General features: G+C 41.8%; 2 protein-coding genes across 8 annotated transcripts in view; both read left to right on the plus strand.

Annotated features, from left to right (window-relative positions):
* BBS9 (Bardet-Biedl syndrome 9) overlaps positions 1-17,427 on the plus strand; it is a 299,630-nt gene extending 282,203 nt beyond the window's left edge. For 2 of the 6 annotated variants that reach the window (XM_027729163.2, XM_027729162.2), the window contains one exon: positions 374-17,427. In XM_027729163.2, the coding sequence (XP_027584964.1) occupies positions 374-420 (47 nt within the window). In that variant the 3' untranslated portion in view covers positions 421-17,427. The remainder of the gene's footprint in view (positions 1-373) is intronic. The other 4 variants (XR_005566117.1, XR_005566118.1, XR_005566119.1 and 1 more) reach the window with 4 other exon arrangements.
* Positions 17,428-18,646: 1,219 nt separating this feature from the next.
* The window catches only part of BMPER (BMP binding endothelial regulator), a 146,771-nt gene continuing 146,265 nt past the window's right edge, over positions 18,647-19,152 (plus strand). Inside the window, exon 1 of one of the 2 annotated variants that reach the window (XM_027729158.2) lies at positions 18,647-19,003. In XM_027729158.2, coding sequence (XP_027584959.1) covers positions 18,889-19,003 — 115 coding nt within the window. In that variant the 5' untranslated portion in view covers positions 18,647-18,888. Of the gene's footprint in view, positions 19,004-19,052; positions 19,122-19,152 lie in introns of those variants that run through there. The other variant, XM_039388271.1, reaches the window with a different exon arrangement.

Consider the following 19,152-nt stretch of genomic DNA (forward strand, 5'->3'; position numbering starts at 1 on the left):
AGTTCTACCCAGAAAAAGGGACAGGAAAAATGCAAGGAGGTTGGAGTAACTGTGTCTCAGATCATATGCCCAGTTGTTCTGTCATTTTTTCCTGATGCAAAAGTAATTTATGATTTTATACCTTGGACTGTTATCATCTATGATATGTATAAAAGAGCTGATGTGAAATCACCTCTTTTGTCTCAAGTTTTTATATTTTCTGAACTTGTGAGTGCTTGAATTTGCAAGTTATGCGTTTTTATCCTGTTTTGCGTGTAATAAATTGTTTCCTTCAGCTATAACCAAGGCTTTCACAAACTGATGGAATCAACAATACAGTGCATGTAATTGCCAAGTACACTGAATTTTTAAGCATCTTCTTTCTGCTTTACAGGTTTGTCTGAGGATGCAGCAGAGGAAGCAAAAAGCCATGAAACCTGAAGACAACCCTCAGGAGGAATTTCTGTCTGATGTCTGATGCATTTATAATGCAGTAGTACTGATACATTTTAATCTGTACTGATTGCAGTTTCCAGGAGAGGACTGTGCTAATTTATTAAGAAAAAAAAACCCAAACAAGTTACATTCTAATAATTTTGGTTGGGTCTCCCTTAACAACTACTAGCATCCTTTCTGTGAGCAAAGTTTAAGCACTTACCCAAATGTTGTAGGGGTGTTGTGTTGTATTTTACAATATATCATCCCTTTCTAAGGATTCAGTTGATTGATCAAAGACTGTTTACACATAGTTAAAAGCAGCCTTTGTTTCAGGATATGTTTTATCTTTTTAAAAAAGATATTCTGAACTGTGCCTCCCTTTGAGATTATATTAACATTTGTTATATCACAGTTTTGACAAAAGATAACTATCTCGTTTCCTCTTGTACTAACGTTCACAATTCCAGACAGCTGAATTCACTACCAGAAGAAAAACTGGTAATCCATCAACTCTTTTTCTCCTCTCTCATTGCTTATACAGACTCCTGCTCTCTAGAGATATAGAGTAAAATATGGGTACTGGACATAAAGGGCAAACCCTTTTGCCATTAACTATGTCACTATGAATGGGAATAAAGTTTACACTGTAAGTATGTTGAACACAGCAACACATGGATCTTTTTATGGTTACCTGTGTTTTTCTTGTCAATCAGTCTGTTCTCGTTATGGGCAAGATTTTCAAAAGTAACTAACAATTTTTGAGTGCCTTAATTTTTATTAGTCTGGTTGGAGGATGCTTTGAGTGTTGTGTATTTAGAAAGTGGTGAGTATTCACCTTCTGAAGGTCAGGTCCACGCAAGGTACTTGAAATGGAACGCCCAGCAACTGAGGCAAACTTTGAGAGGACCTTGGCCTAGAGTTTGGAAGAGTCAGGCTCGTGTCCGGATTTCTGAGACTGAGTTAAGATATTACTAAAATGTACTTGGAAATGAAAATGACTGAGACCTGGGTCAAATGTATAAACAGCATTTGAATGAGCCCTCTTCTGACTGCTGCTGGTTCATACCAAAATACAAGTTGGCAGTCTCTTGGATGGCAGATAGAAAATGCACTGATAGTCTCAGTTTAGTTTCTGGTAGATGCGATTGTCTGAGCCATCTCCACAGTCCATGCTCCTGTTGATCTCCTCAACAGGGGTTCACCAACTCCTGTTCTAGCTGTAGAATAGGCCCCTCCAACTCACTTTTGTTTTAGAAGAGATTGTGACAGTTGCTGTGGTCGATGCTAGCTTGATTTGTGGACAATAAGGAGACACTTTTTCCAGGATGTCTTAAGCCATCAACCTTCATCCTCTCCATATCTACTTTCAACTTCTTTGCATCCACCCCTGAAACAAAACCAGCTTTGCACTACTTGTGTATTTGCTGCTTAACCCTCTGGTCCTACTCTAGTTCAGTAAACATGATATAGCTGTTTCAAGGAGCTTTTTTAACATGTTAGCTATTAAATAGGGCTCAGTAGCCGGGGAACTGGGTAAGGCCTCTGATACTTCTAGGGCTGAAGTGAGCCATAACTCTCCATAAGAATGACTCTGTCCCCCAGGAGATCTCAGATATCTACAAGTTGTGGGGCCAGAAATCTTGCTTCTTTCTCAGGAAGGAAAAATCCTACCCCCTGCTTGTTATGGAGTGATTCTGCTCTCTGAGTTTTCTTTACTCTGATCCCTCCCCCATGGTTTTTGTCAGGAGGGTGGTATCCAACCCATTGTCAAGCTACCCTGCTGCGCTGTGAAAATTACACAATAAAATAATCTCCTGTAGTCTCTGTACACACCTCAGTGACCAAAGAAAATCCATGGAGAACTAATCAATTACTGTAGCTATTAGGCTTAAACGTTAACTATAGATCTCAAATCTTCTTTTGTCCTCTTGTCAGTGGCTACTAGGTTATCTAGAAAAATCAAGCACAGTTACTACCAAAAGCCCATACCATAATTGTGTGGAATCCTGGACCAAAGAATCCTAAGCTATAGGCATATAATATAGCTGGAAAGTACACTGCTATGAGACTTCTTTGAAACATATTACTCTGTCATAATTCCCATTATTGAATGTGATCCCAGTGCTCAGAGCTGTCGGGCTTCATTGGGTTTTTAAGGTAAATGACGAGTAGGCACTCAAGTCAATATGATCCACTCTTATTTAAGTTATTTTCTGTCATTTTAGGATGTAAGGCTCAGAAGCACTCTTATTTGCCTTTTCCTCTCCATGCTTTGTAAAATAAGGTCTCATGAGAACAGTTTTACAAAAAGGGGAAAACATACTGGTAATAAAGAAGGGGGGAAAGAAAAAGATAGAACTGTCTATAGTAGTAATGTATGACCTCTTTGTATATTGTGCTAAATTGCAGTGTTTGATAGTATCATCAGGATTTAAAAGTTGCATTGAGTAAAAATTACTTAGTTTCCCCCAATGCCAAATAGTCCATCTAATTCAGAGGAAGGAAGTAATTGAAATGTAGTCATTTACGCAGCAAGCTAAGAGGAAATATTGTAAAGTAATTCTTAGCAGTTCTCAAATGTAGGTTGAATTTTTAAGAAAGTTCTTTTTGGCTGGAAAAAAATCAGGCCAATTACAGGAAGTTTGGAAGCTAGAGAGTTGGCCAACTGAAAATGTAAGGAAACATTGTTCAGGGGGAACAAATGTTTGGTTCTCATCAGTGATGTTTCTGAGGCCGAAAGAGACATTGCTGCCCAGTCAAACTATTCTGAACAGGATTTTAGAGTAATGCCTGGTCAGCTGTTCCAGTCAGCTTAAATATGCAGTGTATCTGCACGTTTAGCTATTCTAGTAGAATTTTATATTATTAGGTGGCTCACGGACAAAAATTAATTCTAAATTATAATTTTAGTGAAAATAGTTTGTTATACCTAAAAGGGATTTTGTGACATTTTGAAAATCACACTGTGAGTCATGGCATCTTTATTATATAGAACTTTGAAATACATTTTATAAAATAAGTCCTAATACAAAGTATATATTTTTCTGTTAAACAGGTAAATACTTTCTTGGTAGAGTTTATTTTTGGAATGTTGTTGTCCAGGGGCTTTTCTTTAATTTTGTTTTTCTGCTGTTGCATTTTAGAAAAACAGATTAAAACAATTACTACTCTGATGACCAAAATCTGGAGGTCTGGACTCTGCTGATCTTTTGGGCTTTGTACACAATGCTGAGTTCAAACTAAGACTGTGGTTTCCAGCTCCAAATTGATTCTTCTGTCCAACTATTATTCAACTATGACACAGAAAAACAACATTTCTCTACTTTCAAGGGGTTGGGTTTTGCTTTATAATGTCTTGTTGTTTTCTCTTCTTCAGCATTTACTGTACAGCGAGAATTAGAGATCAGTTTCACTATTCTTGTATTGCTTGTAAAGATTAATTTACTGCCATAAACTGAAACTTACTGAGCAGAGATTGTATTTCTATGTGAAGTCCTTCCAGCATAAAAAAAAATAGTAATTACAGAGTATGCGTCATATTAAATATTTCCTTCTTATCAGAATATCCTGTTTATAAAAAATCTATTAAAAGAAAAACACTGCAAAAGTGCTGTAAAATATGTGACATACTCCTGAAACCAAGCTTCTGTATCGCTTCTTCATTGGAAATTAACCTTGAGTTTCCCATAGCTTTGTTTGCTGTCACCCCTTCACATCTTGCTGCTTTGTTCATTTATTTATTTGTAGCACTATTTATGTGGTATCTTCATATGCTCTTTGCAGGTGACGTAGTTCCTTTGCAGCTCAAAGGTAAAGTTTGCATAGCATTATGCTGGTTCATGAGTTCATGTCCTGTCGAGGGGACAGAATGCCCACAGGGCCAGGCTTATAATTAACAAAATTGTCCCAAGCAAGAAGTAGTTTTGAATGCATTGTTTCAATGAGAATTTATTCTAATATTCCAGTAGACCAAGTTCAATACAAGTTTGTTACGTATATAAAGACTGAAAAACATTGCTTTGTTTAGAGTCCTGAACCTCCTCTGTACTTCTTTGTCCCCTGTCTTGTAAATTCTTATAATTGACAGTAGTATCAGGAATAATTATTTCTGTCCTTCTTTGCAAGATAGCTGGTTGTTTGCTGCAGAGAAGCTGCTAATATAGGAGAATATGCTTTTGCCAGGAAACCATCAGATCACAGCAGTGATGCCTATCACTTCTGTTAGCATTAAATGTATGGCAAGTGATTTAATTATCATGGGATGGAAGCATAACCTAGCTAATTGAATTTACCTCATCTTCTCTGACAATGCATCCTGATTGCTGTATCTTTACATCTGCCATATCAGGAAGTTCAGACAAATGCAACAAGAACATACATTTAAATAAGTATAGCTATTATTTTAAAACACTATGGTATTTTTCAAGAGTTTCATGTTGTTGAAATCAGGAAACAGAGTAAAATACCAATTTATTTTCATACACGCTCATTGTAAGTTGATGTTTCCTTTGGATGCAGTGCTATGTGTTTTGATTTACTATGTGTGTATGAGGCATTCATGCTTATGGATGAACCTACTGTATTGAAGATTTCAGTATCCATCCTCATGCTTTAAATGAAAGGATTAAGCAAAATCTTGCTTATGTAGCAGGAAAAAAATTGCTAAAGTAACCAGAAGCCCTGGAAGAGATCCACACCCTCAGGCTATACCATGTGAATTGATTTTAACTCTAATGGGAGTATTTTTCATTAAATATAGCATCAGCATATTGTATTGTTCATTTGTTTGCTAGCACCAGTTTAACACTGCACTCTCATAATAAAAAATATTTCTTTTGGAAATAATATTTTGCAAAACCAGTTAATGCTCTAGAGCAAAGTGATAACAGTGTTTGATAAGATATTTTCTTTCATCTTTATAAACAGAGTAGAGATCTGGGAGTGCTTCCTAAGTGGGAATGATCAATGCCAATCATAGCTTGCTCTCCACCACAGCTCCAGCGGGGTGCAGACTGACAGTGTATTCAGCTGCAGAGACAAGATAAAAGCTGTTCTGATTATGTAAACTGTTGCTTGATCTGAAACCATGAAGGGAGGTCAGTCATCCTGAGTCATTACTGTAATCTGATTAGAGGCCCAAATCTATTTTCGATGAATTTAACTGAGTATTTTGCCATTGATTTTGACAGGAGAGCATTCATACTCTTCTACTGGGGGCTGCATGCCAAAATAAGATGACAAGTAAGCATGAACTCTTAGCTAGATGATGTAATAAATTATGAGGGTCACTCCAAAAGGTACTATTCCCAAAATACAATGTGCATGAGGCTTAGCTTGTCAGTGTTCATTAAATAACTGCCAATTTACGCCCTAGAAGTGATTGCTTCTCTGTAGAGAGTGATGCTGCTTGTAAAATAGATCCTTGCAAAATAATACCCTAGAGCATTCTATATGTGTTAGTTCAACCACTTATGAGACAAAGTCACTCTCAGGATGATGTATAGCAGCTTTTCAACAGTTATAGCAACACTATTACATAGTTTAGGAAATCAAGCAATGAATAGTGTGCTCTCCTTCTGCTCCTCAACCAAGACAATATGGGAAGGATGTATTTCCAGGACACATTCTATTAAGAAGAATACACTTAATTAATTTGACATTTGATCAACAGAAGGCTTGGCCCTCTATCTTTTAAAAAGTTGCCATGGTTTCTCTAAACTGATGTTGTTATTATGATTACTGTTTCCTGAATGTCACATACTATTCAAAAATTGGCAGCTCCAGTGTCCTCTAATTATACTGAGACGTTTTATCATTGTTAATGAATGTAGGATAGGTGCTATTCTTAGACAACCTTAGGAATGAGCAAGGTTTTTGATCCTATGATGGCTTGGATCAGTCCTCCTTACTTTGCTAAATCTGATGAGATGGTGTTGCGAAGTTTACAGTGTGTTTGGGAAAGAAAAGAGTTTTTATTCTGTTGATTTTAATACTTTATTCATTTTAAAGGATAGATCAGTTCCACAGCATCTTGGAAGCATTAGAGAATATATTAAAAAGTTGATCTATAACAGATAATATTCCAATTCATTATGAAGCAAGCATTCAGTAATTAATAGTTACTTCAAGTGCCTACAATATATTATAGTCATGATTGGATTCAATTACAAGAGACATAAAGAGGATTATTGTACTTTTTTTTTCCTCCTCATGGCATAATAAAGTCAAGATGGTTGGGATCCATAAATATTGGAGAACAGTCAAGTTGCTGGATATATAACAGATACTGCTTTTTCCATCTGCCTGGATGTGTAGTGTCTTCCTCGAGCAGTGACTCTAACTAGGAACTGGTAAGAACACAACTTGGTTAACATGGTGTGATTGCTTTTGATCCAGTAGAAACAAAGAGAGTTTCTCTTGGCAGTGTATTTGAATGCCAGATTCCAGCATTAATTAAATATTTTGTGGTACTATGACACAATTCTTTCATCATGACACTGGATAGCTTCTTTTGTACAGTTCAGGGTGCAAGTCCCAAAAGCAGTCAGGAGGTGTGTGACTTGGGAAGGGAACATTTCCCCTAATGCTCTGGGCAACAGTATTTCAAATGTAAGGGTTTGTCCCTTCTGGCAGTTACTTAGAAGGCCTGGGAGGAGGAAGAGGAGACCCAATGAGCTGGATTCCCTGCAGAATTGTGTCCAAATGCTCCCACAGCAGCTACCACAAAGAAGAGGAATCTTCTTCTTGAGAAGAGGAATCTTGCCTCACCTTGGTAAGACTGTGTCCCCAGGGTTAGTACGTTTGGGTGTTTGGTGGTCAGATAACAGGGCTGGATGCAGTGATAACAACCAGCTTGACATCAGTAAAAGAAGACTGGAAATGAATGTTTCTGTGGCCAAACAACTAGAAAAGAATATGGACAATATCAGTGGCCTTTCAGAATAACTAATGGTTTATCATTGCTGTTACACCTATCTAGCAAGGTCCAAAAAGTGGATGATACTTCCTGACTGCAGACGAGCAGGACTGGAGAAGGTACTGGGTACTCTTCTGGGCAAGTGTGATAGGTGAGGTTGGCAAAAACATGAGTTGGGAATGTGTAGCTAGTTATAGATGTGGATGGTACATATTTAGTGTGTTAAGAATTGGTTTTTTTTCTCTTTTTGTCTTTTCTTTTATAACAAAGTCATTCCATGTTTAGCATTCATTAGCTCATCTCATGGGGAGAGGGGTCTTTTCTTCACTTTTAGTCGTTCTTCTTGTCATCCACATTTTTGTAGGTAGCAGTCACTCTTGCAATCCTGTTTTCCTTTTGCTTTTTTTCCTACCAAATCCCGTTGACTGTAAATTGACGATTTTGCCCAGCAGCCACTTTGTAGGTGTAAGTTTTAAAAGTCCTGAAAGGAGGAAATCTTGCAGCTAAATCAGTGTTTTGGTTAAACTTTTGAAATACAATGTATCTATTTTTCTCTGGGATGAATAACATTGCTTTCAGCATCAGGAAAATAATGAATGGAAAACCATGTGCACTAAAGAAGCTTTACTTTAAAGGGCTACTGCCCAAGTATGTCATCCAACAGAGGAAAGTTGGTAGCTGCATTGTTTTTTGTACGACAGCTACCCAGACGGTGATGTGATACCTTTTACTGGGCTAACCAAAGTTAAAATTAGAACTGAGCAAATAAATCCCAATGACTAAGAGAGTTTGTGCATTTAACCTTTCTTGCTTCTGATCAAGATCAACCTTTTCAAGCCTAGCCGCGGACTTTTGGTCTACAGCATGCTGAGAGATTGCTAAGCCTGGTGAGCTTCCTACCTTTAGCTTGACAATTTGATTGCACAAAAACTAATAGGCACAAAAATACAGCTTGGTCCTACTTGTTCAGGATTATTGCACTGGCCAGAAAAACAATTTCTACAAATGCTCTTTCACTTCTCTGTCATTTAGAGATACCCAGTACGCAAATCTGACCCCCAAAGTGCTTAGCTGAATTAGGCTTCTTAGGTCTCAAGCCAGCAGGCATGTCCAAACCTTGGGGGCTGAGCTAGGAAGTGAGTTCAGGCATTTACCCGTATACTTGTTTATCTGTATTGCTGGAGGCTTTGTGATAACATTTACAGAAACCCATGTGCACTGTGACTTTTTGTATAGGGGTTTTTTACCAAATCACTTCCAGATTGACTTCTAATTTGAAATTAGTTTGTCTCTTTCTCTCTGGTCATTGTCCTCACTACTGCAAGTTTTTATTCACAAAGTTTAAAGACAAATTATTCCTTTTCCATATCACTTTTACTCCTATTGATAGCTACCTGTCCTTCAAAGCTGGTTGTGCACTACTGTAAGCAGAGGGAGCAGCACAGCAGAGGCAAGCAGATCAAACCGCCTGTAAACAGCAAAGTTGTATAACTCTGATTCACCATCCTGTGGGTGTGGTGGAGCAGTTTCCATAATGGTAAACTTACTCACCAAAGTGGCCAAAGGACATTCTTGTTCAGAAAAAAATCCAGCCAGAGGGTATAAGCAAAAGGAGCACCCTTCTCCTTCCTAATTTTTTGTGCCTACTTCATCGTTGCTTGAGGAGAGACTGTTAGTCATGTGGCTTCTGTGGTGAAAAGATTGTGGGTTTTATTCCCAGCAAGGACAAACCAAAACTGGGGTAGTCAAGGCTCTGACAGTGTGCCTGGGCAGCTCCAGAGCCATGCACTAGTCCTTCCCCCTTCCCACACATGCGCAGGCTCCTTTGTGCTCCTGAACAGAGCAGAAATAGGGATGTTCAGCTTTACTTCTCAGGGATAAATTTCCTGCTCCAGCACACAACTCCAGCGGAGGCTGTGCCAGCATCCCTTAAGACTCATCACACATTCCTCTATCTTCATGCCTTTACCTGGCTCATGTCAGAGGTGTATTCTGGCTCCTTTTTGTACCCTTTCCACCCTTTGTAAACTATAGCATCAGGTAGTGCTTAGAAAATACTCATAAACTGGTATAAGAGTTTTTCGTGTCTCCGTACAATCTTCCACATCTTTCTTCAACTTCACTGCGTGCCTATGGGAATATCTTTGGGTTAATGTACCACACTCTCTGCTAGGCTTGACTCAGTCCCTGTGCTTTCCCTTGCTAAGGCCTGCATTACCAAAACTAACTAATAATTCAGATTGTGCTCATTTTTTAGGTATCCTAATTAAACTCAAGGCCTATACTCAGTCTGGGAACCTGGAAAGTGAGACTTCAGATTTGGAGAGTTTGGTGTGGGAGAATAGAGCTATTGTTTGGCTACTCCCATGCCCATACCTTTGCAATCTGGCTGGGTCCTGCTAGCTATGAAAAAAATAATTTGCATTATACCTCTTCTAGGATAAAACAAAGCATAGCTTTCAGAGCCATCTTTTCTTCCTGATTCTTCTAATTTGCATCATGTAAATTCAAACTGTCTTGCCTTAAGCCTTTCTGCACTTGGGCCAGCAGCTGAAAGCCTGTGAAAGCGTGTGTATTTTATCCTCTGTGTGCAATGCAGAAACAGCTTTACAAACCACAGAGACTATTTTAAATTAAATGGCCATTTTTTGCAATCCTATCATTACAAAGCTGAGGCTTGATTGTTGTCCTCAGAGTGCTTCATAGCAGCAAAATTCCTGCATTTTGGGAATTGTGCTGTCTATTCATCCAATTGGAGTGGACCCAAAAGCAAAGCATGGAACTGTTGTGAGCGCTGGCTAGTGCTCACAATATTACTTTCTCTAATAGATGGCTTGTGCTGTCATTTTGTGGAATGCTCAGATGTCAATTCATAATCATTTGGATTGTAGGGTTGACTTTTTTCAATAAAGATGCACGGAAATTATCTTTAAGAAGTGCAGTTGTTTTCATTACTGCTTGCATAGCAGAACTGAAAGCAGCTCCACCGTGGGACAGCAAACCCCTCAGTTCTGTAATTTATTATTTGATATTTTTCTTTCTTCATATGAACATTTATGAAGGTAAATGCATACTTCAAAACAAGTCAATCTAAGAATGTACTTGTGGAAGCTAAGAGGTTTGGGTGATCACTTAGGGAAAAGTTGGAGCCTTCACCTTGCAGGCGCTCCATGCTGTGCCATGTCCCACACAAGCCATCCAAGCAATGCCAGTGGGCAGCCAAGTCACACAGCTTGCTTGGCATAGTCTGTAAGTACGGGGCAGCCTCACATCTTGTTTCCAGAGTTTTCCAGTTGGACTTTCTTTCTGTCTAGTTTCTTTCTGTCTAGTTTTCATGAAACCACTGCCTCCCACAGAGGCCTGGGAGACCCTTAGATGCTCACAGCTGCTTAGCTGAGTTTGTGGATTAATTTAGGTCTGTTGCCTGTTGGAATGCAAGGGCTATCTAAATGGGGTGGGGTGTCCTGGGTTGCTTCTGGACCACGATCACATACCCCCAGGCCAGACGTATGGCTGGCTGTGTGCACAGCACTCAATGCTGCCACTTTTAGAGGGCTATGGACCCAAATTCCTACTCTTTGGAGCACCAGGAGATGCAACCCCTAGGGAAGAAGAGGCCTGTTTGTTGGGTAATCCAACACAAATTGAACCTTGAACATAGGGGCACCCTGATGCTGTAGTCCCTTGATACTTTTGAATGGAGTTATCCTGGCTTCCTCTGCGCACCTGCTGCAACAAGTGTCTACAGGAGAGGACCTTCTGCCCATAAAGTGATTATTCTTACTGATCTTGTTCTTTTGGGACTGTTTTGATACATGAATGTTTCCAGGGAAAAGATCTAAATTATGTAGTCTATTAGCATGATGAGCAGTTTGCAAAATACTTCCAGCACCATAATCTTCTCTTTGTTTATTAATAGTTGTCTTATTTATTCTCTGACTTTCATACAGATGCAAGCTACGCTACAGCCATACAGACTGACTTCAATTTAATCCAAACATAAGAATGTTAAAGACAATTTGATAAATATTAAAATAATATTTAACAATATTAGAACCAGTTAGAATTTTAAGTGACTTGGTAAAAAGGTAGTTCTGTGTTGTTTTTTAGTTCACTTAATTAAACCCCAAAATCCCCTAAGATACAAATCCCGTTCTGTCTGAAAATAGTTTATTACCAACCAGTTTCTCACAAGATGTCATTTTGTATGTTGGAATACCTGCCAGCCATCACCTTGAGACTTCAGAGTCTAGGTTTAAAGATGCCTAAAATAAATAGCATACACCACATGTAAATACATATTTAAAATTCTGTGAAGTCTTAAAACTGTTGATTGATTGTTTTCTTTGGTCACAAGTAATTCAGCTGACTCTCCTGGGTTTAACCTGCTAATATATTCAAGACATGTGACTGATACTTTCCCAAAGTAAATAGTATTTCGTGTCTCTGTTCATCTCATGCTTCTAAATGATGTATTTGGAGGTATGCTACTGTCAGAGAACTTAGGGATTTGGCAGAAACTCCCTGCAGATTTGTCTAATGACACCAAAACCCACCTCTGGCACATTTAGTATTGCTCTCATCTCCTCCTGAGAGAGCCTTAGATAGCTGAGAGGCAGGTAGATGAATTATACTGCCTTCTGGAAGTACATTTTTTTTTCTCTTGCCCAAGTGGCTCTGTGTTTTCTTTTTTGTGAAGGTCTGAGATTAATCTGACCTGTGTGAATCGGTAGCAAGATGGGATGGGTTTTTAATGAATTTCTTCTTTGGGATTTTTTTTGTGTATGTATGTACTCCTGTCTACTTGGGTTAAGCACATGCAGGATATCCAGGGTTTAATTAATCATTCAGAGTGGTGGGAAATTCAGTATAATTATTAAATCTTGTAGTATTACTTCTTTAATAATGGCTATAATACTCATTACAAAACTGCATAACTAGCAGAAGTTTCAACAGATCAGTGTAGGATTACCCCGGTTTGCACAGGTGTACTATCTGAAAATATCCTGATGGATGGAGCTTTACAAGACTGCTTATGATTGTCAGATCATTGCTCTCTATATGTGTGGCACTGTCAGTCAGTAGGACAGATCGGGTATTAATATTTAGTTGAGTGCGCTTCCCCTAAATTGGAAGCCAAGAAAAGTAGTAGGGAGGATTTCTTACTTGTACCAGCTGTAATGCCGTATAGCCAATTTACTGAAGAAAAAAGTAATCAGTAAATTGCCTAATCTTTGTATTTTGAAAATAACAACAAATAGAGGTTCTTTGTAAAACTGTCTTGTTTCCAGATAAAATAAGATACGTTGCACTAATTGCAGGGGCAGTAAGAGAGAACGTCCTACAAAGCCAGACGAGTGAAAAGAAAAACGACATTCTGAGAACAAACCAGGAGAGCATTTCGCTGGTGTAGGAGCAAGGCATCAGGACATATGGATTAGATTTCTGTAACCAGCCCTGTGGCCCAGGTTAACTGTGGAAGCAGCTCCAGCTCAGCCCGCGCTGTGACCGCGGGGCTCCGGGCTCCCAACACTGCCACCTGCCGGCAGCCGCCCCGCCAAGGAGCTGATCCTCCGCGCCAGCCTTCAGCGACTGGCGGTAACTTTTTATTACAGATGACTTAAAATTAATGGCCCCGAGTCTCCTCTCACTCGTTTCGGTGTGAATGAGGGCGTTTGAAGGAGAGGAGTCTCCGAGTTGATATGGTTCATTCCTCAAACCTCACCTCCCAGTTTTTAAGCCTTTAGTTTTTGTTCAAAAAAACTCCTGGGAGAAATTCTGCTGTGAAAGGGGACCAGCATCAGGAGGAATGAACTCACAGGGTACACTCTCTGTAGGTGAAGTGGTGATCTTATAGGATGCATGCCGTGGAAACTTGTCTTTTAGCAAAAATGCAATCCTTTGCCTTTCTATGCTGGGTAGAGGCAGCTGCTTTTCGACTGTATCCTGGCTGGAAGGAACAATTTTCTGTCACAATAAGCATATCTTGTCTTTTGTGGGGGCAGGGGGTGGGATAAATAATCTCTCTCTAGTACAGAGAGGGTCCATCTTCATCTGCAATTAATCAATCAATCAATCTTCTATTTTACAGAATGCTTCTTGAGTACTCCTTGTTTGTTGCACTTACCAGGCAGTACCGCAGCCAAACAAAAAGCAGGGTTTGGTTCGTCTCACAAATTGAAAACAAAGCAGCACCTCATATATGTCACTCTTTGTGTGATTTCATTAGCTCTTATCCTTTATCAGACACAGCAGATGTTCAAGGGTAAATGTAACACAAAAAAACCCTCACAAAATAATTTTTATTCTCTCTGAAAGGCAATCTATTTACAGCAGCGAAGTAACAGAAAGGAGTACCAGCATAAGCTGCTTTACTCTGTTTGCTTGGCCTGTGGCCTCTGGAATAGCTTCTACTGGGAATCCCATCATTTAGATGGCATGCTGCATACAAGTATTTTTCAGTTTGAGGTACTGCTGGTATTTGTATTCAGTTTAGTTTATGCTATTTCTTTTGTTTGCTTTTCTATGAATACAGATGATGAGGATAATTTTTAAGATTTTGCAATGAGAAGCTCACTTTAGTAAGGCTTTTTTTAGTTCTTAGAAAATATAACTTAAACAACAGAAGTATGTAAGTATGACTGTGCCAGGACATTCTATGTTAACAAACTTTTAAAATGTTACTCATTATCTTTATTTTGCCATAAATAAATTAATGCTTCACATGTTCCAGGGGTTTATGGAAAACTGTCAAAATGATGAGTTGTTTGATAAAATTTATAAACATTTATTCAAGTAAGTATCACTGTAACTTTTAGATATTTTCTTGTACTTTCCTTTTATTTAAAGACTTTGACCATATGTCATTTTTTAATCCTCTTACAGTTTTAAAACCTCTTGGTGTGGTCTCCAGACCTCATTTACATCCATTTAAGTTTTCTGAATATTTTGCAGTAGGGGAGCTTTGTCAGGAGCATCTCTTATCAGGCCAGTCTTGAGGTTTATTAACATCATCTCCTAGAGGAAAAGTGGCCATGAAGGAAATACTGTTTGCTCTCGCTGGTGGATACTCTTAGCTTTAAAACATGATTAAGCACTGAAATGAATGAGGATGCATAAGAATTTGAAAGGCTGTAGCCTGGCTCAGTACTGAAGGATGAACAGTAAACTCCCATCTGCTTGCTTGCAGGAAAGTGCCATATCTTCGTCACAATCCTGCAAGTTACTCCTGAGCTTCCCAATTGCTGTGTGCTGATGCACCATAATAAAACACTTTCCCAAATTACAGGTCTTTCTGCGAGAATTTTCAGGGTTGAAGCTTATCAGACCCACGCCTCCAACTACATCAAATGTATGCGACCTTCTTTTTGATGGCGTAAGTTACTGGATCAAGAGGTCTTTATCTTTAGCAAGATGTTCATAACAATAGAAATGTGTAAGCTTCATTTGATATGCAAACCACTTTCAGTACCTTGTAACTGCAGAGTTGTTTAGCAAGCCAGAACTGGAAACAGCAGGTTGTGCCAATTTACATAGCCTTCAATACAGTGTATATCTGGGTCATATTTTCTTTTTTATGCTGAGAAGGCTCACAAATTCAAAGAAGCTGTGTTAATATAATATATAACAACATAAAAGTAATAAACGCAGGGACACTCGCAGTGCTGATGTATATGTAGCGTGTTGATTGCACACTTGCATGGTAAGGACAACCTATGCCCAAGACCTAGAAGAGCAAATTTCCTCTCAAAAATAAGAAAATACATATGAATATAGCGATTCAGTGCCTCCCACACTTCTGGAAGAACTTCCTAGCCCATGAAGACTGGGTCTTCTAGCGATTTTGACTTGCTAGTAAGACAGATGATCGTGAAGAAAGATGTGTAATCACTGTCTTCTTCACTGTTGCTATGGTTAACCATAAAGATTTTTTTTTCTTTTTAGGTGAGTGCTGGGTGATCAGGTAATGTATGACACTCTTTTATGGCTGACCACTGGGAAAGCATCACTGGAGAAGGAGCTGAATTCCATATAAAGTGGTAACTGTGAACAGCTACTGCTCCATCAAGCTGGATGAGCACAAGTCAACTAATAAACAGAACTAATGAATGTATCCTTTCAATAACAAGTCATACCATGTAATGCTTATACAAAAGAGGTGAGTGGTTTGATGACATAACTTCTGTTTTAACTGCTGGCATACAACAAAGTATCTGTGCGTATCTGATAGCAGGACATGGTTTCCAGTGTGACCCTCTGATTTTGCTAAAATGATCACAGCTGTGAATGTTACTTGGAAAAATGAGTACCTCTTCAAACAGGGATGCAAAAGGAAAAAAAACCCTACACCTTGAAACTGTACTTAATGTGGCATTACAACCAGAAAGGATGCTGACCTCTCATAAGGCAGGCTTGGGAGAGAGGTTAAAGGAGAGATAAAAAGCCAAGACAAACCTGTAGCACTGAGTGGGTGAAACTAAAGTGGGGGAGGATTAAGATGGTGTATTTCCCTCCCAGGCTGGGTTTTACTTCATGAGATTTAAATGAGAGAGTGATCTTCCTCTGTGATATGTCACCATTATCAATATCAAGGAAGCAACAGAGGTTGCTGCTAAGCTTAGCAGGCTTTTCCACTGGGCAGCTAATAGGCAGTGAAGTGTGGAATAGGCATGGCATGGGGAGGCTTAGAATTCCATTTCAGCAGGTGTTTCAAGCAAGGAACATGGACAAATTCCTCACCCCAACACTGCTGCTACCACAAAAGAGGCAGGGACCCAGTAAGCTAATCCCATGGACAATGTTTTCATGCTGCAGATGTTTCAGAGGTAAGTTTTAGGTCTAATCAGTGTGTTGAAGGTGCTTCAGTGATGATCACACTGTTTTTTCTCTATGAGAAAAGGAAAATCATGTAACAAATCTGTGCATATTGCTTTGTAACTGCCCTGATGTAGGTATGATTTCATTAAGTATTTGTCTTAACTGAATGAGTTATGGCAGAGATTGAGCATGAAGCCCAGTTGCTGTCGCCTCTTGTCTTCATTTTGTAAAGGAGATCTATACTTCTTGCTTTTTTTGGACTATTTTAACAAGTTCCCTGATGTTATTTGGATGCCTGAATTGTTATTTGCTGCCCTCATTGTGATTTGTGTGTTTCTCACACCGGGTGATGTTAATATTTAATGAATTTTAGACCAGAACAAAGAGAAGATTCAATGCACACAATGATATAAGTACTCTCCTGTGGTAGTTGTCACTTAAGAAATTATTAGGGCAGATTTATTTTTCCTACAGTTGTTGCTTTAGAAGGGCTATGGCTGCACTGGAATTAAAAAAGAGTAACCACTGATTACAGATAGAGAAGCCAGCTTGCCAGAAGACTCAGTACATCTTTCCAATGGAAAAAATACTTGGACATGCAAAAATCTATTCTGGAGTAGTGCATAATATGTACCTCTACGGGCTCATGTCTGTTTAAAATGCATGGAAATGTGAAGATGACATCTCCCAGAAAAAAAAATCTAGGTTACATTTATATCCTGAGTTTGTTATGTATTCTACACAGTATGGAGCAAGTTTTGTACTTGACTTGTATTTTTATGGAATATAGAATCCTTTTAATGGTATCTAAATTATCCTATGTGCCTATGCAGCTTCAACCTGTACAGACCGAGATTGGAGGAATAAAGCAGGTTTTCTTTTCTCAGAGAGAGGGATTTTGCTAGTGATGTCTACAAGTTGATCGGTTTCAGTTCTCTGTAGTCCCTCCCATAGGTGCAATTTCAGCAATTTCAGCTTCTGTGCCCTACCTAAAGGTAGGTGACAAGTTGAGTTGGAAATGAAGTGTACAAGTTTTTTAGAACAAAGATGTAAGCTTTCAGAGGTCTTGGCTTTTGGGTTTTATTCTTAAAATGTTCATGTAAATCTATTTGTCTTGCATCTTCCTGGGAAATGAAATGTATTTGAAATAGTCCTGTATATATCAGCCTGTCATGCACCTTATTTGCCATTACTATAAGCATTTTTGAAACAGCAGCTCACATGCACCCCCGGAAGAAATAAAATAAGAACGCATAGAAACCTGGAAACATTTTTCAGTTTGTTGTCAGACTAGTTTATTTCAGAGTGTTCACTTCCCTAAGTGAAACATCACAGTTTGAGGGAAATCGATTTGTAAAACAGGTTCGGGAAGATCTGTCACAGAAAAACGTCCTGCCACAACCCACAAGTGTCATCCCGTCCCGACCTTGCGTCTATTTGTGAGTGCAAAAGCTGGCTGTCGGTGATGTCAATCGCTAACATTGCCCCTGTTTACGCAAACCGTGGACCTGCAAAAGGGCAAGTGTTAAGGAGTAGCTGCCAAGGCTACAGCCCATCGGGGAGCGACGGACCGAGGGCCCCGCACGGCGGGCCAGGCTCAGGGACGAAGAGCGCGGCCCCGGCAGCTGCGCCCCTGCTGCTCCCGAGGCCCTCGGGCGGGCTGAGCCCCAACCTCGCCGGGCCCCAACCCCGCCGAGCCCCAGGCGCCCCGAGGGGGAGCGGCAGCCCCGGAGCCGGGCAGGGAGGGCCAAGGGAAGCCCTTCTCGGGGGGCAGCGGCCCCGGGGAGAGTCCGGCTCCGGCTGCGGGAGTTGGTGCTGCGGCTGCCGCGAGAGAGGGGACAGCAGCGGGGGCGGCGTGGAGGCGAAGGGAGCTCGGTGGCCCCGGCCGGGCGGGCAGCCGGGGAGCGGAGCCCCGCCGAGGAGTTCTCGGCGGACAGCCTCCGACCCCTCGCTCCCTCCCGTCCTTCCTTCCCTCTTTCCCTCTCCCCGCTCGCTGGCGGCCGGCGAAACCCTCCCGCAGGCACGGAGGGCACTGACACGAGTCGGGCTGCGGAGCTGAGGACAAGCCCGCCGGAGGCAGCCGGCGCCGCCGCGTTCTGCCCAGGTACCGGGGTTTGCACCGCCCTGGCCCTGTCCGAGGATCCACGTTTCCTCCCCTGCTACTCCTCGTTTACCTTTTCCTCCTCTTCTTCTTTCCTCCTCTTCTCCTCGATCCTCTCCCGTTCCCCCGCCCCTCCCGCCGGGCGGCCGCGGGCGCAGCCCCCCGACGCCGCTGCCGGGCCAGGCGGTGCTCGGCGGGGACGGGGAGGGAGTGGCCGGGCATCTCCCGGCAGGGAAACGGGGTCTGGGGCTGGCAGCCTGTCTGTGCGTGTGTGCGCCGGGGGGGAGGGAGGCATGGGGGCCGGGGGGTGCCGGAGGAGGGACTATGGGGAGAGGAAGGTATAAGAAGGGATGCGGGCAGGAGAGGGGGGTGATGGAAAGAGGGGGTGCGGGGCCGAGGGGCAGGCGCTGACAGCTGCTTTCCCCGCACCCACAGTCCCCTCCCCCGGTGCCGCCGTTGGGTGGGACTCGCCGGCGGGCCGCGGTCTCCCGTGCTGCTCCTCACCCCCCAGCCGCTGCCCGGCGCCGGGGGTCGGTGCTGGGGCGGGCGTGCCGCGGGTGGGCGGGCTCCGCCACCCGACGGCGCGTCCCGGACGCTGCCCCTCAGCCGGCGGGCGGGCAGCGGCACCCCCGGGACGATGCCGCGGCTCGCCGGGGGCTGGCCTGCGGCCCCGCGCCTCGCCCCGCTCGCCGCCGCCCTCCTCCTGGGCGTCCTGTGCCTCCCCGGGGCGCCGGCCTCCTCCCTGCTCACAGGTACAGGGGCGCGGGGGCGCGGGGCCCACCTGCCGCCGGCACTCGCCGTCGGGAGCGGGGGCTGCCTGGCAGTGCGCGGGAAGGGCGGCCGGAGGTGTAACCTCGTGGGTTGGGGCAGGTGAGCACAGTAGCCGTGCCCCCTGCCCTCT

This window comes from Pipra filicauda, unplaced genomic scaffold (genome assembly GCF_003945595.2).
Source record: "Pipra filicauda isolate LSUMZ 115617 unplaced genomic scaffold, ASM394559v2 scaffold62_size3274119_pilon, whole genome shotgun sequence".
In the NCBI taxonomy this organism is placed as follows: Eukaryota; Metazoa; Chordata; class Aves; order Passeriformes; family Pipridae; genus Pipra; species Pipra filicauda.